The following is a 27,910-nucleotide window of genomic DNA, read 5'->3' as shown; positions in this document are numbered from 1 at the left end:
AGGCAAACCCCAGAAAAAAAAACAGAGCCTGGGAAGTTATCGAACATGTGAGGGCAGTTTTAGAGAGGCGGGCACTGATCCAGTCTCCTGCCAAAATACATCACTAGATTTCAGGCCATTTCCCCTTCTTTGGGAGGAACCAAACTTCCAGGCGGATTTGCCCAAAGCTGGAGAGTTGCGCCAGCAAATACCTTCTCCATGACCTTATCAGCTGACTCAGTCTGTGAATGATTCAAAAGCCCAACTCAGACCCCTCTGCCCCCATCCAACTTCGCAGCTCCTCCCAGACCGGCACCAGGCTCGGAGCACGCTCGTTCTGCCGCTGCGGCTGCGCAGCGCTGAACCGGGGAGGCGCCACACCCCCTGAGTCGGGCCCTTTGCAAGCCCCGGGCTGCTGCTCAGCCGGCAAGCGAGCTGGAGCCCGGTGTGAGACTCTGATTGGCTCGCAGACCAGCGAGCCGCTACACCGGGATTGGCTGGGGAGCTCCTTTGTTCCCTTGCCACTCCGCCCGCGGCAGCCGCGGCCGCAGGGCAGCGGAAGTTTGAGTGTAAGAGCTACTCTGGCTGGGTGCAAGCAGGGGTGAGGCTAGCGCAGCCCTAACCACATCCGCGTGCCGCTGGTGAGCGTCTCCCGCTGAACCTCCGCTCGAGTAGCCTTGTTCCCAGCGGAGAGAGACAATGGACTTGGAGAGCAAAGTGAAAAAGGTACGGGCGGGGTTTGCTGTGCTGTGCTGCGCTGGGCTGCGCTGGGCGGGCTCCTGGGTTACCTGCCCCGGGCGCTCCTGGGGCGGACAACGCTCCAGATCCCCGCTGCTGCACCTCGTTGTTCTTTTCCTATATAGCAGCAGCCCTGTCTGCTCTCCTCGCTCCCCCCACCCCCTTCAGATCCATCGCAGCCGCTGTCCTGTCTGCGGTGTCTGATCGGGAGGGGATAGATAAGCTCACCACACACGAGAATGCATCTGTTTCAGTCATAGCTAACGGGGGGAGTATGGAGTGGGACCCCCACCCCCAAAAATCTTATGTTGGGCAGGATCTGCTTGAATTATGTTGACTTTTCCGTCAAACTGCTGCTGTCTTCTCAAGGGAGTGAGTTGTGCCAGTTAATTGGGGCTCTTTGAGTTGGATCCCATTAGAATATGAGGTGAAGCTCTCCAAACCCAGAGCATGATGCATGGCCCCTCCCTTGTTCTCGCTCAGGTTTGCTAGCTTTGCTGTTAGCCTTCAAAGACTTGTAAATGTGGGTAGTGGTGGTGGGTATGTGTGAAAGTGGTGGCTGGGAGGAAGTTGGTAATTTGTTTCTGTTTCTTAAAGTAGAAGATTATAGGAAGGGTTGTTTAATGTGACCAGATTAAACTTGCATAAAATGAGAGGCACCATCACCCACTGTCCTTCCCCAGCCTCTAAGCCAAAGAAGGCTTCTCTCCACCTGTAGTGGCAATTGTTTAAATACAGAAAATTGCTCTCTAGACCCCAGGCCTATGATCCTGCAGCCCATAATTTTTTTTAATCTGATAGGAAAAACCAAAAAGTTTAGTGCCATATTAGAACAATTGAACCCTGAAAAAATAATACCCGACATGCTAACCTGTGTTCATGTATATACCGTGTATAAAGGGCATCTTCAATGAAATCTTTAGAGTATCCTTAAACTATACTGGCTGAATTAGTTAAAGACCAATTGACTCATTTTGGGAAGAATATTCCATTTTGAGTCAGTTATGGATTTCATTTTCTGTATGTCTTGTCTATTGATGACCTTGTTTTATTGACATGGAAAACAGGCTCTTTGCTACGTGATATCAAACTTTGTTGTGACGTCACAATTATTTGTTTTGGAGGTAAGTAAGAGAAGCAGATGGAGAGTCAAAGTTCTAGTTAAATGCAAATTTCTTCAGTAATGAATTTTGGAAAGGCAGATGGAATATCATATGTGGAATTCTGTAACAAGGATGCCTTAAATAGATTTTTGAGGAGTTGTCTTTTTTCTAGTGTGGTTTCAACTTAACTGATCTATTTAAAAAGGAACCTTGCCATTTCATTTTATCTAGTTCAGCAGTTCTCAAACTGTAGGTTGGGACCCTAGAGTGGGCAACCCCATTAAAATGGGGTCATGACCAGGGCTGGCTTAGACTTTCTGGGGCCCAAAGCTGAAGCCTGAACCCCACTGCCTGGGGTTGAAGCCAAAGCCGGAGGGCTTCAACCCTGGGTGGTGGGGCTCAGGTTACAGGCCGCCTGCCTGGGGCTGAAGCCTTTGGGCTTCAGCTTTGGCCCCCCAGCTCACGGTGGTGCAGCTCAGGCTTTGGCCCCTCCTCCTGGGGTCATGTAGTAATTTGTTGTCAAAAGGGTGTCACCATACAATGAAGTTTGAGAACTCCAGATCTAGTGACAAATGCGTGTGTAATAAACTTAAACCTGGAAGAGTCTTAAATAGTTATGTCAAAACTTGTCTTGAGGAACAAAGGTTGTGTTAAAGTGTGAATGTTTTACATTTTTGCGGTACTGTATTTGGCTAGGTACAGAGATTTATAAATGATTTTATTGCTCTTATCCAAACCTGCAGACATCCAAAATGTTCTTTTGTTTAGAAAAAAAGTGGAAATGATGTTTAAGGCCTTGGCTACACTGGTGCTGTACAGCGCTGCAACTTGCTGCGCTCAAGGGTGTGAAGATGCCCTCTCCCCCCGAGCGCAGCGAGTGCAGCGCTGTAAAGCGCCAGTGTAATCGGCGCTCGCAGTGCTGCACGCTTGCTCCCCTCGGAGAGGTGGAGTACTTACAGTGCTGCGAGAGAGCTCTCACAGTGCTGGCGGCGCAACTACACTTGCGCTTCACTTGGCTGAATTGCCAAGTGTAGCCACGGCCTAAGATTTAAGAAATGTCTGTCTACTAGAAAGAAGCTTACCAAAATGACAAGGGTGTCATGGGACTGTAGGTTAACTCCTCATTTCTGACTCCTCAAGTATAGCCAATATGCCTAACTCTTAACCTTACACTGAGTTAGTGTGTGGTGATGTAATCTCTATGGAAAAATTGATTAATGTTGTATGCAGATTCTATAAAATCACTTAGGCCCTGATCTTGCATTTGACGGTAGATGGGTGCAGCCACACAGATCCATTGATTTTAATGGGGCTGTACAGAATGGCAGAGATGTGCCTGCACAGTCTCTTATATAACTGGAACCTTAATTAGTAAAAAAACCCTCAATTCTTTTGAATGCAGTTATGAAATGCACTCTAAGCCCCTGTAAAATATTTAGATGTTTGACAACCTCAGGGTCCCCACTCTTTCTGAAATATTTCATCTTTGTACACAATGAAGAGCTGGGGAAGAGTAAATCTAAAATTTAAAGTTTCAGACCTGTGTTTTCATAGTTTAGCATATCAGTTATGATGACCGATAGAACCTGATGACACCTACTTTTGCTTAATAGTTTGGTATTGGTTTGAGCAAAATGGTCATGGGTGAACACCTGCTTTAAATCATACAATAGGTAATGGAAATAGTGAAAGATAATTACACACAGGGCTTTTCTGTTTGTTCTGTCTTGTTTTTAACCCAACTTTCACTTCTCTCAGACTCCAAAGCTAGTCTTTCACCAAACACTTTTCTGCAGATATCCGAGACCTACAAACTTTGAAGCTGACACAATAAGAGCAGCATGCTGCATTTTCATAAGTTAACCTTATGAAGTCAGGGATATGGAAGACTCCTCCCAAACATTAATAAGAAACTCTCCATAGTTTGGTTTATCACCTCTCCTCCATTTTTTTAAAACAAAAGAATATATTTACATTTCTCAAAAGAAAAGAAAGTAGCCCTCTGACAGATCAGCAACAGGATGAACTGAAAGCTTCACGGTGTGATCCTGTGTTTAGAAGTAAATCACCAGCCCTCATTGTACAACTGCTTTTCTTTCCCTAATGGGGGGTGGAATAGTGTTTTGATTAAAGTTGTTTTATACTGCCATGAATTTACAAAAGGGCCACAGCCCTGAATTTCCACATTACACAACAAATGAATCCCTGCTGTCTTTCTTACTAATGCCTTCTCTACTCTTTATTTAACCCTGTTTTCTTTTCTCCCATTTCTCTCCAAGTCCCTTTTCACTTTATTTTCTTAACACTTTTATCCAACTGTTTTTGTCTAAAACAATTAATCAAAATTATCAATAATGTCTGTCAGGTTTGCCACCCCAGAGTTGACAAGATAATTGAGTAATCACTATGTCCAGACTGCAGAACATTCTCATTTTTGTAGGGAGAAACTTGGCCTGGTGTCTAGTCAGAAGTTAGAAATGGATGTTTTTGTATCTGGTGCCCTAAATCTACTGTGTAGTTGGTGCACAACAGTAATTCATTGTCCTGAAATAGTTCAGTTCTAAAAAAACAAGGGACAATGGACTGAGCAGAGTGTGGCATGAAAACTTCGAGATACAATGTTGATAGACACTAGAAATGGAAAAGAGACATCCCTTGACAATTCAGTATTGGTTTTTCTATAATATATTGAGTATCTTGTATTTAGTAGCAGAGTAAACATCAAGTGATGAAGCTAAGATGATACTTCTAGGTCTCCTTTCAAGCTCTAAAGAACAAAATCAGAGCCTATAATTCTTCTTCCCTACTCCCACACACATTGTCTTTCCTGTCTGTCAATAGCTATTAGGCAGGAAAGACAGGGATGCAAACCCATGCTCTGAAGTGTCCATAGCCTCTGTATGCTGGAGGCTGGAAATGGATAATAGGGGACGGATCACTTGATTACCTGTTCTGTTCATTCCTGTGAAGCACCTGGCATTGGCCACTGTTGGCAGACAAGATACTGGGCTAGATGGACCATTGGTCTGACTCAGTATGGCCATTTTTATGAAATCTTTCATTGCCTCATTGGACTAAAATAATAAAGCAAATGCTTACTGAATTGCCAAATTGGTTCAAGTATGGGTTTTAATTTTTTAACTGGTTCAAACACTATTTTAGGGATTTGCTTTGCTGTAACTGGATCCTTTTAACAATAGGTACACTGACACAGCTTTTTTAAGATTATATCTATGCTGGACAATTAACCAGGGCTCTTACCCAGGTTTTAGCCTTAACCCCTGTACCATCTATCCAGGTTTGGAGGTGCTTTAAGTCCAAGCTGGCTGTCTGAGTGGGGGCCATGGGTTGAGCCTGGGCTCCACTTTAAGTTGAGCTGGTACCTGCTCACTTTCCAGAGAGGAACAGGCAAAAATAAATAAATAAAAAAAATCACTGAGTCCTATGCACTTCCCAGTTTCTCTTCCCATCTCCTCACCCCCCAGGATAGGCAAGTGTTCTTACAATTAACTGGGAAAGTTCCTAGTGCATCTCAGAACAAAGAACCATAGGATGTTCCCCAGACACTCAGGCAAGTGCACAAATGGTGAGGATGCATTAATGTGGGGTGTCATAACTATAAAGGGAAGGGTAATAGCTCTCCTGTGTACAGTACTATAAAATCCCTCCTGGCCAGAGACTCCAGAATCCTTTTACCTGTAAAGGATTAAGAAGCTCAGGTAACCTGGCTGACACCTGACCCAAAGGGCCAATAAGGGGACAAGATACTTTCAAATTTTGGGGGGCGGAGGGGAAGGCTTTTGTTTGTGCTCTTTGTTTTGGGAGTGGTTTGCTCTTGGGACTAAGAGGGACCAGACATCAATCCAGGCTCTCCACATCTTTCTGAACAAGTCTCTCATTTCAAACTTGTAAGTAAACAGCCAGGCAAGGTGTGTTAGTTTACCTTTGTTTTCTCAAATTGAGAATGAACCTTTTACTAGGGTGTTTACCTCTGTTTGCTGTAACTTTGAACCTAAGGCTAGAGGGGGGTCCTCTGAGCTCTTTAAGTTTGATTACCCTGTAAAGTTATTTTCCATTTACAGAGATGATTTTTTACCTTTCTTTAATTAAAAGCCTTCTTTTTAAGAACCTGATTGATTTTCCTTGTTTTTAGATCCAAGGGGATGGATCTTGATCCACCAGGAGTTGGTGGAAGGGAGGAGGGGGGGGGGGGGATGACTAATTTCTCCTTGTTTTAAGATCCAAGGGGTTTGGATCTGTATTCACCAGGGAATTGGTGAAGAGTGTCTCAAGGCTACCCAGGGAAGAGAATTAGCATCGGGAGTGGTGGCAGCGGAGCAGATCTAAGCTGGTAGTTAAGCTTAGAAGTTTTCATGCAGGCCCCCACATCTGTACCCTAAAGTTCAGAGTGGGGAAGCAGCCTTGACATGGGTAGATCTTTGAAGTGGGGAAGATCACACCCAGGCTAGACTAAAATTCAGGTGTGCTTACTTGAGTTAAGTGTGCTGTATAGATATAGCCTAATATACACAAGCCCAGAGACTACTTCCCCTCCAAACCAAGAGCTGAGATGGAGGATACAAAGTAGCAGGAAGCTGTGCTCTCGATCCACGCCCTTCTCTTTTAAAACTGTTCTGTAGTTCAGTTATTTTAAAATCCTTTGAGGAGAACTGCAGTGGGGGAATCAAGGGGCACAAGCAGTTCAGGATCAGGCTCTGGCTTTTTCTTCTTAACTTAGTAATGAATCTGCCTGCTCTATAGTACTCATTTTAGCTCCCCCTGAACACTGTAAAATCCTTCAGCTGTCTAACTCATTTGGCAATCACTAACTCAATCTTCTTTGTGTGTGAGATTCTGTGATATTACCAATCCATGAGCTCAGACTGAATCAGCACCCCAGAATTCAAGAGATTTGCCCTAAAAATCATGAAATTTACAAACAGAATATACATGGTAGGGTTTTTTAGTCTGTATCCTATTTTCTGAACTACTCCCATTGTGTGTTTTGTGACAATTGCAAGCTAAATTTTCAACCTGTAAACCACAGGTTGAATGTGAGCATACAAAAATGCAGGTCTCTGCTCTCCCCTGCTCCCCAGTGCCTTGTCTTCTCCAGCAGCTGCCATCCAGGCTACAGGGGAAGGGACTTCCTTTGGGCTGTTACCTCCATTAACTCCTCCTCCCTGCACTGTGTTGGGGGAGGGAGCCACTGCTGTCCAGTTAAGAGGAGTTCCTGAGCTAGCTACCTGTGTACTCAGGAGATTGAGAGTCCCCCAAAACTGCCCTGAAATTGCAACACTGACAATATTAACAGTACAACAGTAGTTGGAATAAGTAAACTTGATTCTTCTTTTTAATTTTAATTTCACTTTATAAATATATAAAATGTCCTCTTTCCACTCTACTCCCCACAAAATTACTTTAATTCAATGATGATTTTTTTAAAAGTGTTATTAGACTAGGGATAATGAAAATGCCTTGTATCTAAAGAGGGGACGGAAGATTATACAATAGAAGTAACCTAAAAAGTACAGTACGCTGAATATTTGAGGACATGTTAGGCATATATTGTATTTGCTAGAAATAGTAGTTTGTTTAGTCTTGTTCTACAACTTTAATTAACTATGGGGACATAAGAAAACTGAACAGTTACACTTCATTAAACTCCCTGTTAAGACCTTTGTTCTAAGGCTTTGTCTACACAGGCACTTTGCCAACAAAGCTGCTACGCTCGAGGGGGGGAGGAGGAGGTGGAAGTTGTGTCAGGGGGGAGCTCTCTCCTGCTGACAAACAGCAGCTACACTGCACGCCTTTTAGTGGCACCTCATAGTGTAGCCATAGCCTAAGTCTGAATTGGCTTTGCCCTGTCTGTTACATTGGTGAACTTCATAAAATGAGTCAGTAGGTCATAGTCCATCCTGCATTACAAACAATGTGATCATGCTGTAAGCATGGCTTTCCAGAGGAAAGGAAAAGCGGTCAATGAGTACTATTATTCTGTACATCTTCCATGGTATAGTACTTGCTTTGTAAAAATGTCCACATAGTTTGATAGAAAAAGATCAAAGCACTGCTCTTAAAAATGTGGAATGTCTGCTTCCTCCCCATAAATAGAATGCCAAAATACTCCAGTATGTTGTAAAACTGAATGCAAATGGAGAAACAACTTTGGAAATCTTTAGTAAAGGTATTTGAGAAAAAGCTCAACACTAACTTGACACTTAAAGTACACATGGGAGCAGTTTACTTTGTGTTTTGCAGGGCATGGTTCAGTAATTGCTCTTGAAATACACTTCCTGTTTGTGACACTTCTGTTTGGTTACTACTGCCATGGAAACCAGTTACAACAGAAAGCTCAGCCCAGTCACTATCAATGTAGTGTTTAAAAAAAAAATTAAAGGAAAATCCATTTAACTTTTCAGTACAAATTAACAATTTTGCCTGCAAGGAAAAAAACCAAACAAAGGAGGTGGAAGGGGATGACTAATTCCATTTTTTGTTAATTGATCTTAGAACAATTTCTTTTCTTCATTTGAAGAAAATAAAAATGAAGAAATGCTCACATGGTGCATCCTGACTGGCTGTCTGAAGTGTGTTCTACCGATCAGCAAATCGCTTCTGAAGTGAAAAAGTTGTCCTATGTTTAGGCTAAGATGCTAAATGATTATCTTCAAGTGTGTTTGGAAAAGATAATGAGCAGTTCTTGTTGTTTGGGCCTCATTACTTTTGCTTGTAAGGAAAGATCACTAACAATGTTTGGTGCTGAGATTTGTTAAGAATAATGGTTAACATCCTCCTTTGTCATAAAGAACAGCTCTGTCAGATTCATAATGTTTTTTACAGTTACTGAAACAGAACAAAGCATGAGGGGAACTTGAAAGAATATTTTTCCTTCTTTACTAAATACACTGTTACATCAAGCACCCCCCCCCTTTAGGATTGTATTTAAAAAGTGTCTCCTGACACAATTGTCCAATTTCAATTGATTGCATAAATGATTGTTGTACAAGATGCAAGCTACCAAACTTAAAGTGGGAATAGACTAAAATAAACTGTTGACAGTGATGCTTTTTCTGTATGTGACTAGTTAGTTTTTTCCTATGCCCCCTCCCCACCCTCTCAAAGAGGAGTACTCGGAGAGAAAAAAAAAAATCGCTAGGATCGAATTGAAAGGTGGACAATGGTTTTGTATTGTGTTATGATCATGGTTGTAATTCCCATCTCTCTGACAGCTGGATGTGTATGCAGCCAGCAAATACTTGTACAAGTTGAATAAACACGACTAGCATTCTTTGACAATTTTAAGTAGTAAGTCTCCTTAATAGCTTTAGGCTTTATCACCAGGCAGTGTACCAATGCCTTAATGTTTACATTCTGACTCTTGCATACAATTTTTAGCTAGAGAACATTGTAACAAGTGAATTTTCACTACTTGTATACTAATCTTTTTTCTGCTGCAGCCAGCTCCATGATTTATACTGTTGTCTGTGCTGCTATGACCATCCTCACTAATGTTCTCCTTAGATACAAACATTTTTCTGGCATCTCTTAATATTGTTAAATGGATTTTCTTCTCCCACAAATGCTCCTAAATCATAAGAGTGTAGGACTGGAAGGGACCTCAGTAGATCTAGTCAAGTCCCATGCACTCAATGTAGAACTACATAACTAGACTATCTGACAGGTGTTTGTCTAACCTGTACTTAAAAACCTCCAATGATGGAGATTCCACAACTTCTCTAGGCAATATGTTCCAAAACTTAACCATCCTGACAGAGTTTTTCCTAATATCTGACCTAAACCTCCCTTGCTGCAGTTTAAACTCCTTGCTTATTGTCCTATCCTCAGAGGTTAAGGAGAACATTTTTTTTCTCCCTCTTCCTTGCAAAGTACCTTTTATGTACTTGAAAAGGTATGTCCACCCCTCAGTCTTCTCTTCTCCAGAAGAAACAAAACCCAGTTTTTTCAATCTTTCCTCATAGGTCATGTTTTCAAGACCTTTGATCAATTTTGTTGCTCCCTTCTGGACTTTCTAGTTTTTTCCACATCTTTCCTGAAATGTGGTGCTAAGAACTGGACACAATACTCCAGCTGAGGCCTTATCAGTGTAGCGTTGAAGATATTGAGCAGAACTGGACCCAATCTAAATCCTTGGCAAATTTTTGGTATGTTTTATTTTTGCATACCTCTGTAAAACCATCCTATTTTAAGACAGATTACAATAATAAAACTGTGGCATGTACTGGGGGGCAAGGGTGTAACATGATGCCCTTATTACACATTGTGACAAAGTCCCAAGCCTGTATTGGTGGGTCCTATGCTTCTGGGCAGTTTCAGTGGCCTCAAACTCAAAAAGGCCCCAATGTGACCTCTCTTTCTCCATGTAGCAGCAAGAGTCTCAGCCTTTGGAGTTACTTTCATCACCAGCCAGTATGGGAGATTGGAAGGGAATACCCCACAGTCTCTGTTGCTCTATAGAGCTCAGTAACCACAATTCAGCCTCCTGCCTGGACAGAGTCCTGCTTCCCTTCTCCAGGTGATCTCTGTAGGGTGGGGAGGGAACCCAGGCCCACCCTCTACTCTAGGTTCCAGCCCAGGGACCCTAATGGTAGCAGCTGTTGGCTTTCCCTTCACCACTGACACTGCTTTGATTCCCTGGGCCACTTCCCCCATGGTCCCCTTTTCCTAGTATCACCCTTACCTCAGGATTCAGCAATGCTTCCTCTCCTCCAGCTCCTTTCATCTCAGCCTCCTGAAGAGCACTGGAAGGAGAGCTTTTAACCAGTATAAGTGGGACCTTGATTTGTTCCAGCTATCTCCATTAGCCTAATGGCCTTAACTGGTTAATTGGCATCAGGTGTCTTAATTGGCCTGGAGTAGCCTTTTTTTGGCTATCCAGGGAACAAGTGCCTGCTCATTCTGAAGACTGATATACCTGTCTTCCAGCACTCTCTTATATTCTTCCTGTCTGAATCTGTCACAACATATAGCTGCCACTAAATTTCATAGGCATTGTCTCGGAAGCCTACACCTACGTAGGAAAGCTCTACATCAAGACAGTAACTCTTTCTATTGGTGGGTTGCTCATAAATTGTAGTTATAACTTGCAATCATAAGAAATGGAATGTGAAATCTAACACAACTCTTATCTGTTCCTTGATTTTATTTCAAATTCCATTTCATTAAGTTTATCTACTGTAAAAGCCAATCCAACAATGAGGGTAAACATAATCACCTGATCAAAATAGCATCAATATGGTACTCCCAGCAGCTGAATCTCTTGTGTGGATTTTGTCCTCTTTGTCCATGTCTTTACACTTATTTTAGACATTCCCTAAACTAAATTAGGGTCTGTCAGTGATTTGTTTGTTTTTGTGTGACTTTTTCTACAGTGTTGTGGGGCACTGTGGAAAGTATTTTTTTTTCTTTTTCTCTTGACTCTTCCACATCCACATGGATGAAAAGTTGATGCTTGAAGCAGAAGAACTTATAGTTTTCTACAAAGCTCCCAAGGACGCCTGTATAAAAGAATGAACTTAAAGTATGTTCCCTCGTGTTTGCTTTGAAGACTTGAATAATGTGGATGATTCTTCTCTTAAGAGAAAGCAAAATAATATATCCAAGAATACAGCATATTGCATAGTCTTCCAACATGAAGTATTGTGTACCCTAACGTGACACTTCTCCTTGTGTGGATGCTTTAAGAGTTGAGAAAAAACCTCTGTTTTCATTGGGTTGAGAACTTTGGAGAACGTCTTGTACAACTTGTTAAATTCTGAAGAGATCTGAAAACAATGGAAGTATTTAGGTACCCTTTGTTTCTGGAGATTCTGGAGGTTGAAATTTTCATGGAGCTAGTTTAGTTTAGTTTCTGTGATTCATGATGGCAGCCAAATCAAATAGGCCTCACTGGCTCCAGTGTAAGAGGAGGCTTTTAAAGGAAGAGAGGCACTCAAGAGTGAGAAAGGAAACCTTGCAGTAGAAATTCTCTAGAAATGACATTTTAAGTTATGTCTCTTCTGTCCTTTACCTCCTTCACCTAGCTCTTTCTCTTCAGTTAAGCATAAAGGAAAACAAAAGACAGCTCAGAATTCTGAGCGCTAACCCCTAGGTGTGGGTACTATGTTGGGAAGAGGGTGTGACTCTGACTATGTTCATCTTTAAAGACACTTCCTAATAGCTTGTGCTAGCATTCTGGTGGACTATCTCGTCTCAAATTTTTATTTGTAATAGAAATTTTTAGTTAAATTTCAGGTATCTTGACTACACCTCCTCAGATGAGGTACCACTGGATGATCTGTTTTCTTCTAAGGTAACTTCTATCTCTTTTGTACCCAACTTTAGAAGTGATAACTCTTGGGGCTTGTATTTCATAAACATAAAAAACAAAAACAAAACTAGTAGAGTGGTTACAAATGACTTCTTTGTTTCTAGCACTATGCTACATTGGTCATCCATATTGTGGTGGGTAGGAATAATTACAAACAGCAATGGCAACTGAAAGTGATACTCGATGGTAACAATCTATTTCAGGTCTTAGCATATCACCAAGGCAGGCGCGTTATAATGTATATGAATCCGGAAATGTCAGGATGTTCTGCACTCTAACTTTACCCTTTCATTAGTGACTTTGGTTTATAGGCTACAGATTGAATGGTCACAGAGACTAAACTGCTCTTTTGCCTGTTATGGTGGGACTACCTACTTAAACAGTGAGGCACTGGGGAAACAATGTGGGGAAGCATCCACTGTCCATACTCCTAACTTTGTTTTTAAAAACAAAAGACCTCGATTTCCAGTGTAGTGGCCCTTTTGCAAGTGCTAAAATCTCTTTAAAATGCTGTCAGCCTGATTTAAAATCATATCTGATAAAAAGTCGGTGGGGAACTCTGAAGTCTTTTATGCCAAATTACAGCCTCAGTCAAATATTAGCGGTCTAGTTATAAATCCCTGATAATCCAGGTTAATAGTAGACATTCAGGGCTGCTATAATATATCACGCATATGAACAAACTATTAAAAGCTTGCATACAGCCACTGGGGTTATAGAGTAGCAGCAAGCTTTTGCTAAAAGTTCTGAAATATATAGATGGTCAACTGTGACAGTTGGTTCAGCTTGGAATGGAGTAGAGTAGTCTTTTAAGACCATTGCGTTGTGTGAAGAAATACTTCCTTTTATTTGTTTTAAACCTGCTGCTTATTAATTTCATTTGGTGACCCGTAGTTCTTGTGTTATGAGATGTAGTAAACAACACTTCCTTATCTACTTTATCTACTTTCTCAACACTTCCTTATCTACTTCTCTACTTTTGGTAGCACTTGCTTAGCTGTAACCATTTAAAACACTGTGCCCATGAGTCATGAAAAGGAGCATGAAGCAGATGTTCATTACATTTATACTATCTTCCATACCCAACCTGTCCCTAAATCAGCAATCTTGTTTGAAATACCAGATTTTTTTTGGATAGCTTTCTTAAAAAACATTTTCTTTAACAGCAGTTGACGTGAAGAAACCTTCCTCTGGCAGCATTTCATTTGACCTATCTATCCAGTTTCTTCCATAATTCCATTTATGGAGAAATTGATTCCATCCTCTTTTCAAACTCTCATTCTCTACTTATGTGCATATTCAGTGCACTTTGTTATATTTTTGGATACACTGACAGGCTAGTCTGGCACAGAGTAACAGCGCCACAGGTCCAACATAAAGTGCTATTCAGAAGGTTCAGAAGCATGCCATTTTGAGAAGAGGAATGGAGAAAATGCAATGCATTTCATTAGCTTCCCTGCCAATTTGGGGACTGTTTGAATGCACTGTCATAACTATAAAGGGAAGGGTAACAGCTCTTCTGTGTACAGTGCCATAAAATCCCTCCTGGCCAGAGACTCCAAAATCCTTTTACCTGTAAAGGGTTAAGAAGCTCGGGTAACCTGGCTGACACCTGACCCAAAGGACCAATAAGGGGACAAGATACTTTCAAATTTGGGTGGGGGGGGAAGGCTTTTGTTTGTGCTCTTTGTTTTGGTTGTTGTTCGCTCTTGGGACTGAGAGGGACCAGACATCAATCCACGTTCTCCACATCTTTCTAAACAAGTCTCTCCTATTTCAGACTTGTAAGTAAATAGCCAGGCAAGGCGTGTTAGTTTTCCTTTGTTTTCTCAACTTGTAAATGTACCTTTTACTAGAGTGTTTATCTTTGTTTGCTATACTTGGAACCTGAGGCTAGAGGGAGGTCCTCTGAGCTCTTTAAGTTTGATTACCCTGTAAAGTTATTTTCCATCCTGATTTTACAGAGATGATTTTTACCTTTTTCTTTAATTAAAAGCCTTCTTTTTAAGAACCTGATTGATTTTTCCTTGTTTTTAGATCCAAGGGGTTTGGATCTTGATCTACCAGGAGTTGGTGGGAGGAAGGAGGGGAATGGTTAATTTCTCCTTGTTTTAAGATCCAAGGGGTTTGGATCTGTATTCATCAGGGAATTGGTGAAGAGTTTCTCAAGGCTTCCCAGGGAAGGGAATCCACTTGGGAATGGTGGCAGTGGAGCAGATCTAAGCTGGTAGTTAAGCTTAGAAGTTTTCATGCAGGCCCCCACATTTGTACCCTAAAGTTCAGAGTGGGGAAGCAGCCTTGACATGGTGGCATAGCAGTGGGAATCATTTTAAACCCAAAAGCCAGTAAGATTTTTTTTTTTTCCTTCTAGCTGCTTGGAAAGCAGAGCTGAAGGTAGATGCATATCTTATCTCTCCTTGCCTGAAGGCAGAGTTGTTACGTTTTTTTAACAAGGGCCTTTGTTAACAGAAGTGTTCAATTTATGAGCAAACAGTTGGTAAAAGGAATTTACAAGCTGAATTGTTTTTTTTTTTTCTTTCTACCTCCTCGGGAGTAGCTAGTTAGAAAGTCTCTGTTAACTCAGCAGCAGCCTGAGCTGAGTGCATCCCAGTTTCAGTCAACTGCAGAGGGGTGTGACCCAGCACAAGAAAACAGGAAAATGACTACCAAAGAAGAAAAAGCCAAAGAGGAGGCCCACAAGAGAGCTATGGAGCTGAAAAAAAAAAGAGATGGAGGAGAGAGAAAAAGAGAAGAAGCATGAGCTGGAAGTAGCAAGGGCTAGGCCGGATACATCAGCCAATCCTAGCAACCCCTCTCCAGGTACCCCTTCCCATCCCAGAAAATTCCCCACCTACAAGGCAGGCGATGATATTGAGGCCTTCTTAGAAAATTTTGAAAGGGCCTGCCTTGGATACAGCATCACTCCAGACCAGTACATGGTAGAGCTGAGGCCGCAGCTCAGTGGACCCTTAGCAGAGGTGGCGGCTGAAATGCCTAAGGAACACATGAACAGTTATGAACTTTTTAAAAACCAGGCCAGACTCAGAATGGGACTAACACCTGAGCATGCCCGTCGGCGGTTCAGAGCCCTAAGGTGGAAACCAGATGTGTCATTTACCCGGCATGCCTACCACATTGACAAAAATTGTGATGCCTGGGTATCAGGAGCAAATGTTAAATCTCTGGAAGATCTGGTTTCCCTAGTAAAAATGGAGCAGTTTTTAGAGGGTGTTCCTGAGGAAATAGAAAGGTACATCCTAGATAGGAAGCCCAAAACTGTAACCAAGGCAGGGGAGATTGGAGCCAAATGGGTGGAGGTGGCAGAAAAGAAAAAAACTAGTAGCAGTTGGAGCGAATACCAGAAGGGGCAAGCCGAAACAAAACCTTACCACTGGGGACAACCCAAGGCCCCACCCACATCCCAAGGGAAACCCCAGACGCCTTCTCACCCCACCCCACCAGTCTCCACCAACCAACATCGCCCCGGTGATACCTTAGCAAGGCGATGTTTTAAATGTAATGAACTGGGACATATAAAGGCTCACTGCCCCAAGAACCCCAACCGATTACAGTTCATTACACCACAATCACACCAACAATCCCCAGACCCAGATGCCTCTCTCATACCCTCGGAGCAAAGGGAAACCTTGAGAGTGGGCGGAAAGAAGGTTATCGCTTGGAGGGACACTGGGGCACAAGTGTCAACTATCCACCAATCCCTAGTGGACCCCAAACTCATCAACCCGGAGGCTCCAGTGACAATTCAACCCTTCGTGTCACAGTCTGTAACCTTGCCTACAGCCAAGTTGCATGTCCAGTACAAGGGCTAGTCAGGAATGTGGACTTTTGCAGTCTATGACAATTATCCCATCCCCATGCTGCTGGGGGAAGACTTGGCCAACCATGTGAAGCTAGCCAAGAGGGTGGGAATAGTCACCTGCAGCCAGGCTAAGCCAGCTTTCACCCCCATCCCTGTTCCTGAGCCGTCCACCAGGGCCCCGTCTGTGTTACCAGAGACCCAGACAAAGGTGGTGGAACCGGATCCCCTGCCAACGACTGCAACAGCCGTAGCGGTTCCAATCCCAGAGACCCAGCCAAAGCCAGTCCCAGAACCGGAACTGGCAACGCAACCAGCACCAGAACCATTGCCAGCACTGAGTCCAGCGCTTGCAAACCCGTCTACAACTCCAATGCCAGAGGGCACAAGCGAGCCTGAACTGGCGGAAGCAGCAGATAACCCTACCCAAGAGGCTCAGCCAGAGCCCTGAAATACAACATAGTGCACCAGCGGACAGCGGTTCACAGTCAATGGAAACAGCCCCAGAACCTGCATCGCTTCCAGAGGGACCAAGCCCAAGTGCACAGTCCAAGGAGGAACTGATGTCTCCAGCATCAAGGGAACAGTTCCAGGCCGAGCAGGTAGCAGATGACAGCCTTCAGAAAGCTTGGGCGGCGGCACGGAGCAACCCACCGCCTCTCAGCTCTTCTAACCCAGCCCGGTTTGTTGTAGAACAAGGACTTTTATACAAGGAGACTCTTTCTGGTGGGCACCAGGAAGACTGGCATCCTCAAAGACAGTTGGTAGTTCCCACTAAGTATCGGGTAAAGCTCTTGAGCTTAGCCCATGATCATCCAAGGGGCCATTCTGGGGTGAACAGAACCAAAGACCGGTTGGGGAAGTCCTTCCACTAGGAGGGAATGGGCAAGGACGTTGCTAATTATGTCCGGTCTTGTGAGGTGTGCCAACGAGTGGGAAAGCCCCAAGACCAGGTTAAAGCCCCTCTCCAGCCACTACCCATAATTGAAGTCCCATTTCAGCAAGTAGCTGTGGATATTCTGGGTCCTTTCCCAAAGAAGACACCCAGAGGAAAGCAGTACATACTGACTTTCATGGATTTTGCTACCCGATGGCCAGAAGCAGTACCCTTAAGCAACACCAGGGCTAAAAGTGTGTGCCAGGCATTAGCAGACATTTTTGCCAGGGTAGGTTGGCCCTCCGACATCCTTACAGATCCGGGAACTAATTTCTTGGCAGGGACCATGAAAAACCTGTGGGAAGCTCATGGGGTGAATCACTTGGTTGCCACTCCTTATCACCATCAAACTAATGGCCTGGTGGAGAGGTTTAATGGAACTTTGGGGGCCATGATACGTAAATTTGTAAATGAACACTGCAATGATTGGGACCTAGTGTTGCAGCAGTTGCTTTTCGCCTACAGGGCTGTACCACATCCCAGTTTAGGGTTTTCACCATTTGAACTTGTGTATGGCCGCGAGGTTAAGGGGCCATTACAGTTGGTGAAGCAGCAATGGGAGGGGTTTACGCCTTCTCCAGGAACTAACATTCTAGACTTTGTAAGCAACCTACAAAGCACCCTCCGACACTCTTTAGCCCTTGCTAAAGAAAACCTAAAGGATGCTCAGGAAGAGCAAAAGGCCTGGTATGGTAAACATTCCAGAGAACGGTCCTTCAAAGTAGGAGACCAAGTCATGGTCTTAAAGGTGCTCCAGGCCCATAAAATGGAAGCATCGTGGGAAGGATCATTCACGGTCCAGGAGCGCCTAGGAGCTGTTAACTATCTCATAGCCTCCCCCACCTCCAACATAAAGCCTAAGGTATACCACGTTAATTCTCTTAAGCCCTTTTATTCCAGAGAATTAAACATTTGCCAGTTTACAGCCCAGGAAACAGATGATGCGGAGTGGCCTGAAGGTGTCTACTACGAAGGAAAAAAGGATGGTGGCGTGGAAGAGGTGAACCTCTCCATGACCCTTGGACGTCTGCAGCGACAGCAGATCAAGGAGCTGTGCACAAGCTTTGCACCAATTTTCTCAGCCGCTCCAGGACGGACCGAACTGGCATACCATTCCATTGACACAGGTAATGCTCACCCAATTAGAACCCCACCCTACCGGGAGTCACCTCATGCCCAAACTGCTATACAAAGGGATACCAGGACATGCTACAGATGGGTATAATCCGCCCCTCTAATAGTGCATGGGCATCTCCAGTGGTTCTAGTTCCCAAACCAGATGGGGAAATATGCTTTTGCGTGGACTACCGTAAGCTAAATGCTGTAACTCGTCCTGACAACTATCCAATGCCACGCACAGATGAGCTATTGGAGAAATTGGGACATGCCCAATTCATCTCTACTTTAGACTTAACCAAGGGGTACTGGCAAGTACCACTAGATGAACCCGCTAAGGAAAGGTCAGCCTTCGTCACCCAGGCAGGGGTGTATAAATTCAATGTACTCCCTTTCGGGTTGCGAAATGCACCCGCCACCTTCCAAAGACTTGTAGATGGTCTCCTAGCGGGATTGGGAGAATCTGCAGTTGCCTACCTCGATGATGTGGCCATTTTTTCTGATTTATGGACAGAACATCTGGAGCACCTGGAAAAAGTCTTCAAGCGCATCCGGCAGGCAGGACTAACTGCTAAAAAGTGTCAAATAGGCCAAAAGAGAGTGACTTACCTGGGGCACCAGGTGGGTCAAGGAACTATAAATCCCCTACAGGCCAAAGTGGATGCTATCCAAAAGTGGCCGGTTCCAAAGTCAAAGAAACAGGTCCAATCCTTCTTAGGCTTGGCCAGATATTATAGGCGATTTGTACCACACTACAGCCAAATCGCCGCCCCTCTGACAGACCTAACCAGAAAGAAACAGCCAAATGCAGTTCAGTGGACTGATGAGTGTCAAAAGGCCTTTAACCAGCTTAAGACAACACTCATGTCTGACCCTGTGCTAAGGGCCCCAGACTTTGACAAACCGTTCCTAGTAACCACAGATGCGTCCGAGCAAGGCGTGGGAGCAGTTTTAATGCAGGAAGGACCGGATCAAGAATTCCATCCTGTTGTGTTTCTCAGCAAGAAACTGTCTGAGAGGGAAAGCCACTGGTCAATCAGCGAAAAGGAATGCTACGCCATTGTGTACGCGCTGGAAAAGCTACGCCCATATGTTTGGGGACGGCGTTTCCAACTACAAACAGACCATGCTGTGCTACAGTGGCTTCATACCGCCAAGGGGAATAACAAAAAACTTCTTTGGTGGAGTTTAGCTCTTCAAGATTTTGATTTTGAAATACAACACATTTCAGGAGCTTCTAACAAAGTGGCTGATGCACTCTCCCGGGAAAGTTTCCCAGAGTCAACTGGTTAAAAATTGTTCTTGGAATGGAACATATTGTTAGTTTTTATATAATCAGTAGTATGTCTAAAGATACATGTGTCTTATTAACTCTGTTTTCTCCTAGAGCTCCAGGAAGAAATCACAGCCAGTGTGGAACCGGACGTCCAACACTATCTGTGATTTGGGGGGGGCGTGTCATAACTATAAAGGGAAGGGTAACAGCTCTCCTGTGTACAGTGCCATAAAATCCCTCCTGGCCAGAGACTCCAAAATCCTTTTACCTGTAAAGGGTTAAGAAGCTCGGGTAACCTGGCTGACACCTGACCCAAAGGACCAATAAGGGGACAAGATACTTTCAAATCTGGTCGGGGGGGGGAAAGGCTTTTGTTTGTGCTCTTTGTTTTGGTTGTTGTTCGCTCTTGGGACTGAGAGGGACCAGACATCAATCCACGTTCTCCACATCTTTCTAAACAAGTCTCTCCTATTTCAAACTTGTAAGTAAATAGCCAAGCAAGGCGTGTTAGTTTTCCTTTGTTTTCTCAACTTGTAAATGTACCTTTTACTAGAGTGTTTATCTTTGTTTGCTATATTTTGAACCTGAGGCTAGAGGGAGGTCCTCTGAGCTCTTTAAGTTTGATTACCCTGTAAAGTTATTTTCCATCCTGATTTTACAGAGATGATTTTTACCTTTTTCTTTAATTAAAAGCCTTCTTTTTAAGAACCTGATTGATTTTTCCTTGTTTTTAGATCCAAGGGGTTTGGATCTTGATCCACCAGGAGTTGGTGGGAGGAAGGAGGGGAATGGTTAATTTCTCCTTGTTTTCATATCCAAGGGGTTTGGATCTGTATTCACCAGGGAATTGGTGAAGAGTTTCTCAAGGCTTCCCAGGGAAGGGAATCCACTTGGGAATGGTGGCAGCGGACCAGATCTAAGCTGGTAGTTAAGCTTAGAAGTTTTCATGCAGGCCCCCACATTTGTACCCTAAAGTTCAGAGTGGGGAAGCAGCCTTGACATGCACCATATGTGGTCTGTTGTAGTCAGCTAATGAATATTGACTACAGTTCTATGTATATAGTCCGTCCTTACTGCTGAAGCAAAAGACACATCTACTAAATATTCTTTGACTATATTACTTGACACATGCTGGCAAGTGCAGAGTACACGTGAAGGACAAAACTCTGCAACAGTTTTGTTTATGGATGCTAAATAACTATTTTGGGAGGTGGAATGAGTAGTTCTACTCTCAACAAAGGCAATGAGTATGACCATATAGTGGGGTAGAGACTAGTGCATTTCTGAACATGAATGGAAGTTGTAGCTAGACCAATTCAGAGTGGAAATAAGGCACACATTTTTAACATTGAGAGTGATTAACCATTGGAACAACTTTCTACTCGCTGACCATTTAAAAATCAAGATTTGATGTTTTTCTAAAGGATCTGCTCTAGGAATTATTTTGAGGAAATTCTATGGCCAGTGTTATACAGGAGGTAAGAGTTGATGATCATAATAGTCCCTCCTGGCCTTGGAACCTGTGAATCTATATGAATTTACAGGCTTAACCTCTTTACAGAAACTTCAGAATTTATTTATTTTTTTTGGCCGGGGGATGGAAATGGAGATGGGGTTAAGTATCAAACAACTCAAGCTCTCTAAAGTAACTAGTTCATGAGGACCCTAGGCTGTCCCTATTTAACTCTTTCCATATTTTTATCCATAAAATTGCCTTGCTACTCCACAGGTTATATATCCAAAGATCTTATTAGCCCTTTTTGCCATGGCCGTGCACTGGGAATTCCTATTGTATGGCTTGTTCACTATAACCCCTAAATCCTTTTCAGAGTCACTGCTTTCCAGAATGCAGTCCCCTATTTTGTAGGTATGACCTTCATTACTTGTTCCTAGATGTTTAACTTTCATATAACTGTGTTTTTAAAAAGCATATTCTGTTTCAATGGGCCCATCTCACCAAGCGATCCAGATTGCTTTGTATGACTACCCTGTTCTAATAATTATTTACCATTCCACCAATCTGTGTCATCTGCAGATTGTATCCCCAGTGATTGTGTTACCCTACTAGAAACACATGCTGGCAAGTGCAGAGTACACGTGAAGGTTGGTTGGTTCCCAATTAATGTCTACTTTTTGAGATCCATTACCCATTTCGTTATCCATTTAATATGTGCTTTATTAATAATGCATAGTGCTAATTTTTTATTCAGAATGTCATGCAGTACTAAATCAAATGCCTTACAAAAGTCTAGGTATATTAAATCCACAGTTTTCTTTATGAACTGAACTTCTGATTCTATACTTCGGTAGGTTTTGTCAAACATAATCTTATTTTGCATAAAACAAATGCATAATGCAGCAGAGGTTTGTGAAATATTGTAGGCACCCAGCAATGAGGTGGACTTTGGGTGCTTAAGTTAAATGACTCTCTTGATCAGTGGTGGGCAACCTGTGGCCCACAGGCATGACTCAGGCCATCAGGGTAATCCGCTGGTGGGTTGCCAGACAGTTTGTTTCCATTTGCACGGCTGCCCGCAGCTCCCAGTGGCTGCGGTTCACAGTTCCCAGCCAATAGGAGCTGCGGGATGCGGCGCGGGACACAGGGACGTGCTGGCTACCGCTTCCCGCAGCTCCCATTGGCCGGGAACTGGGAATTGCGGCCACTGGGAGCTGCGGGCGGCTGTGCAAATGTAAACAAACTGTCAGGTGGCCCGCCAGCGGATTACCCTGATGGACCGCAGGTTGCCCACCACTGTTCTTGATCTTTGTTTAAAACTGGGTTTTTCCTTCATTGACTTTGTCTTTCATCTATGATGGCTGATAGTCGATGTGGTGTTTTGTGTAACCATGCTTGTTGGGTTCTGTTTGGTTGGACATGTTAGACTAGCACTAGAATAAGTTATTAATCACAGATAATTCTGATTAGCTGGTCAAGATAAAATGGAGATAATCATGGCTCTATAAAGAATGGTTTGTCCATTTATCGGGTCATTGAGCTATGCAGGAAACAGGGATGATGTAAGTGACCTTTTTTTAAATCCTAAATTCTTTTCCTCCGAGACCGGGCAATCTTCAATAAGGAAATCTTTCTCACATATTTTTCAGATGCATCTATTGTTCATGTCTGCAATATTAAGGCTTTCTTTCAGTGTACTATGTAAACAAAAATGACATGCAAGTAAATGATACTAGATATCCTCTAAAAGCTTCTAATATGAAGGTAAATAAAGTTTATTGGCATTCTGTTTTAAAGCAAGAATAATTTTTGCCTATTTGTAGCATACAGGGAAAGTGATCTTGCTTAGCATTAGTTTGCATTCTCTGCAGGCAGTCTGAGTTAGGACTGAGAAGAATTGGGAGGGAGATTATCAAATATTCATGAAATTGTTCAGAGTTTATTTTAAGTGGTTTTTAAATCCTCTTACTTTTGGAGAACTTCAGTAGTCCAAAGCCACGTATTTCCAAACCTCTCCCTGCCCTCAGGTTGGCTTTCGAAATCCATTTAAACATAACCTAGAGTCACCCTACCTCCCCATCAGACAAGGGCTAGGATTTGCCAATTAAATGATTAGTGAGTTTCCCATCAGCGTGTCTTATCCCTGAACCCCAGTTGGAAGGCCCCCTGCAGGGATCTGTTTTTAGCCAAGTGAGCTTGATGTTAATTTGTCACATTCCTATTTAATAGAGTAGAATACGGTTGAGAGAAGTCCTGTCTATAAATCCATTATCTTCTAAACATTTGCTGAGCTGGGTTCAGGTTAGCACATCCAGCGAGGGGTAACTGACCGTGCAAACTAGGATCCATCACCTTGAACCTTCAGGGTGACGAAGGTGCAGCCATGATCTAAAGGATGCACCTTTGAAATGCTAGTTTTTTGGGGAAAGAAGTAGGGAAAATCACTCCGGAGTTTTGCATAGGAATGTTAAGTTATGGGGCAGTAGCTAACGGTAGAGGACAAAATATGTCCTCTCCCATACTATGGATTCATGGGAAAAGCCCAAAGACCACAGATCAGAAGAGTTCAAGGGTAATAAGGTGACACTAATAGACATTTGATTAATCTTTCAACTGCCAGAAATGGCATTTCCTGTGACATTAGTTTATTTAGCTCCCTCTTGGAAGGCTTGTTCATCAGTCTGACATAAGTGCAGATTTCTCAATTCTAGATATGTTACTCATATCACAAATACTGCAGTAAGAATAACTAGAGCTCTATCTAAGATGGCAAACTGCAACATAAGCTGCTGAATAATTAATTTGAACCATCGACTAAACTGGCGGTTCTCAAACTGTGGGTCGTGACCCTATTTTAATGGGGTCGCCAGGGCTGGCTCAGACTTGCTGGGGCCTGGGGCCAAAGCCAAAGCCCAAGCCCTACTACCCGGGACCAAAGCCAGAGCCAGAACCCCACCGCCCAGGGCTGAAGCCAGAGCTCAAGGGCTTCAGCCCTGGGTGGCAGGGCTCAGGTTACAAGCCCCCTTCCTGGGACTCAAGCTCTTGGGCTTCGGCTTTGGCCCTCCCCCACCCAGAACATTGGGGGTTGGGCTTTGGCCCAGTCACCTAGGGCAGCTGGGCTCAAGCTTCGGTCCCCCCCACTCCTGGGGTCATGTAGTTATTTTTGTTGTCAGAAGGGGGTTGCGGTGCAATGAAGTTTGAGAAACCCTGGACTAAACTATAAAAAGATTTGCTTTGCTTCATTGTTTTAGAGGCATAAGAAATACCATATTACATCTAACCAATAATTTAGTCTAGTCTGATATAGTGGTATTTGACACCACTGCTTCCTTTCTTCCCACATCAAATATACTGCTGGCAATCTGAAGAATGGTGTGTGCACACATGCATTCTAGTGGGCGGAGAAGGAGTATTTTTTGCACTGTATGACAATAAGGATTGATGGTCATTGTCATTCTAGCAAGTGTAAATAAAAATTCTGTTCTTTCAAGTGTCTAGTCCTTTTTTGGAATCTTTAACTCCTTAGCAGTAATCTATGTTGATGATTCCATGAATTACCCTGATATACCTTTTAATTTTTTTTGATAGCTGAAAAATTATTCGACCTTCTAATTTCACTGCTACGTTGCTGTATTATGCGAATGGCAAATATCACTCAATTGTTGGCTTTTATCATACCACTTATTATACTCTCTCCTGTTCTTCTGCATTCCAAATTAAATACGAGCCACTTTTATTCTCTCCATATATGAAAGCATTCCCCTACTGTTTACTCTCATTGCCCTTCTCTAGATATATTCTGTTGTGTCAGAGAAAGGTGGGCCAATGGTAATGATTGAGAACAGAATATGCTACACTGATTACAACATTATTGAGGACGGGGTACGCCGCACTTTTAGCTATTCAGTGGCTAATAACATCTAAGCAATATCCGGCATTATCCTCGTGATGTTGTATTCTTTTATTCCTGACCTCTGACTGAAGTTAATGCATATAAATGTCTTGAGGGAGTTCTTGACTGTAGTTTATATCCTTCATTTGAACATATGTACAATTTAAATGTTTTCTGTATTTACCTTTAAAACTAGATGGAATAGCTTTTATGGCTCTGTTCTTGGTTCAATGACTAAAATGTCATCCTCCATAAGCTGTCATTTGATTATTCAAACTTGTTTTCTTTGACACTTAAGATCTTGATCATAAAATGTAAGGGAAAAATAATGGAAACTGAGATGCAAAATATAATCTCTTTAAAAATAATTTTAAGTTTCATAAAAGCTTTCACTTTACTTTTAAACAGATGGGCTTAGGTCATGAACAAGGATTTGGTGCCCCATGCTTAAAATGCAAGGATAAATGTGAAGGATTTGAACTACACTTCTGGAGGTGAGTACAAGTGTGACTTGGCTAAAATATAAGGCTTGATCCTACAAACACTGATGCATATACTTACTTCTGGGGTATAAGTATAATAATGCTGTTGTCTTCAATCAGACTGCTCAAATACTTTATTGTTAAAGCATATGCTCAAGTGTTTACAGGATGAGGGCCATAATTTGGCAGGTACTTGAGCTGTGCCTTGTAGAGCTGTGCAAATAATAGCTTTTTATTTTATTTTTTTTTTCTTGCTGACTATTTTTTAAAACCAAATATATTTTTTTTAGGTTTATAAAAAATTTGAAGTAAATTTTGAAATGAAAGCTTTTTTGAATGGAAAAATCCAAACTTTTTTAAAAAAATGTCTAAATAAAATGTTTCAGGAGGCAGTTGGAACAATTTTTGGTAAATTCAGCACAACCTCATACTGTTTTGCTTGACCTGAATTTTTGAACTGGGGAAGAAAGGAATTTTGGCTGAAAGAATTCACTCTGCTCTAGTGCCTAGCTTCAGGCATGTGAGTGGTCTTCAATGGGGACTATGGGATTATTTTTGTGTTTAAAAGTTAGGTGCATGCTTAAGAATCCTGCTGAATCAAGGCCATAAATAGGAACTCCATTCCTCTATTTTATACAATGAGAGAAATGGGGGGAAAAAAACACTTCATTTTGATAACTAAATGTTTTGTGCCCCTGCTTCCAACAAAATACATAAGCATTTGTCTGAGATCAGCTGTAGTTAAAATGATTTTAATTTACGTTGAAATTGAGTTAATGTTTGTGGAGTATTATACAATTGCTAACTTAACTTTTGCCATGTTCAAGTAATTTATTTGAAATATTGCTTGAACTTTGATGGTATGCTGTTCCTGAATCCAAGATTGGCTATGACCTCTATTTTCTGTGCAATAAACAGATAGTGGCTCATTAGTGCTTTATGAGGTTTTTTTATAGCATTAGTATTCTGTATTTCTCCTGCTCAGCAAAAAAACTTCCACTTCTCCCATATTATCATTTCCACCACCCGCACCCACCCACCAGAGTCTGGGTTCCACTAAAGCCTGACTACACTTAAATTTTACTGGTATAACATTGTCGGTTAGGAATGTGGATTTTTCTTAACTGAAATAGTTATACTGGTAAAAGCACTAGTTTGGATGCAGAATACTGGTCTTGCATCAATATAGTTTAGTCTACTTCTTGAACTGAAATAAGTGCTTATACTAGCATAGCTTTTGTACTATATAACTATATCACGCTGGGTGGGTCTCTAGGGTAGACAAGGTCTATGACACATTCACTCTCTATTTAGATATTCTGCTGCAGCAGAGAGTAAACTCAGTATGCTGGATTCTGGATCCAAACTAGGGCTTTTACCAGTATAACTATTTCAGTGTATTGCCTTTAACTACTGACCCATCCTTCCTCTCTTGAATGGTCTTAAAAGTGAAGCAAGTAGTCTGTAAAGTGAATCATGCTGTATAAATGGGTACTGAAGGGGGAAAAAAGTCCAAGTTTTGCTGGTAAAGGAAATGCAGACCTCTGAGTATGTGTTGCAGCAGCTCATCAGTCAGGAGGAGGAAACACACCTGAAAATCCATTCAGTTGATCATACTAGTTTGAAATAAAAATGCTCATATTTTAAATAGGATGTAACCACAAATGGACAAAATCTTAACCCGATCAGCTTTTCATTTATGTTAACCTTGAATTTACTAGTTCTCTTTTCACTGAGACAAGAAAATGTGGGCAACAGGAGTGGTGAGGATTGCAGTCTGAGTTGCTGTTAAAGTTGGGAGGCTTAAACGAGATCTCTAAACCCAACCACTCTGTTTTATTCTGCTTGGACGTTTTTAACATCTGTCTGCTCTACTGTCTGAATACATTCAGCATGATACCAGTGTAGTACTACCCTCTACTGGATGGAATTGAATCTGCTCTCCAGTGTTTCAGTTTTAATTGGCTTCCCTTGGTTTCTTGAGCAAGGGTTCCCAAATTTTTTGCTGTGTGACCCCATTTTAATGAATTCCTCCCAGGACCCCAAACAGCATGGAGGACACCATTTTTGAAGAGCAAAATGGCATCCTCCACACAGCATGACCTTGGATGCCCATATTGTGAGGTCATGCCACATGGAGGATGCCATATTGCTCTACAAAATGGCATCTTCTGCACAGCGTGACCTTGTATGTGTGTTATTTGCAAGGTCAGGCTGTGTGGAGGATGCCATTTTGTAGAGCAAAATAGTATCCTCCATGCATCATGATCTTGCGCGCACCATACATAAGAGGTCACGTTGTGAAAAGCAAAAGATACTCACAATGTGAGTATCATCCACATACTAGGGATTGCAGCCACCCCAACTGCTGATGGTATGACCATAGTTTGGAAAGCCCTGCTGTAGTGTCAGGCATGAAAACAATATAACACGCTTCAAAGAGCTGCTGGGGATTCTCCTTATGCTTGTGTGAAAGACCCCATAGGCTTTCTGGAGAACAAGATTGAGAGTTGTATGGCTAGCTGGTGGCAGGCCATTTCCCTTGTGTGGAACAGACCAGGTTTGGAAACTATAAGCCTCTTTCTATCCAGAGCACAGGATGGCTTGGAAGACAGAGGTGAACGGATCTATGTCATAAATAGGGCCTCGTGTATGGTGTGATTGTGAAGCCATGTAACTACAGGTTATTTTCGAATTACTACAGAACTATTTGAAAGTCTAAGCTTTTAAAAAAAACAAACTGTCTAGGCTTCAAGGTTATAATAACTAAGTGTAAGTCAATGT

At 42.5% G+C, this 27,910-nt stretch overlaps 1 protein-coding gene across 1 annotated transcript in view; it reads left to right on the top strand.

The window, feature by feature from the left end:
• Positions 1–263: 263 nt before the first annotated feature.
• The window catches only part of TES (testin LIM domain protein), a 44,945-nt gene continuing 17,298 nt past the window's right edge, over positions 264–27,910 (top strand). Inside the window, exons 1-2 of the mRNA XM_005285746.5 lie at positions 264–705; positions 25,053–25,138. Of these exons, the coding sequence (XP_005285803.1) occupies positions 679–705; positions 25,053–25,138 (113 nt within the window). The 5' untranslated portion in view covers positions 264–678. The remainder of the gene's footprint in view (positions 706–25,052; positions 25,139–27,910) is intronic.

Source organism: Chrysemys picta, chromosome 1 (assembly GCF_011386835.1).
Source record: "Chrysemys picta bellii isolate R12L10 chromosome 1, ASM1138683v2, whole genome shotgun sequence".
In the NCBI taxonomy this organism is placed as follows: domain Eukaryota; kingdom Metazoa; phylum Chordata; order Testudines; family Emydidae; genus Chrysemys; species Chrysemys picta.
Note: the sequence above shows the minus strand (reverse complement) of the source record. Positions and strands in the feature narration are given on the sequence as shown.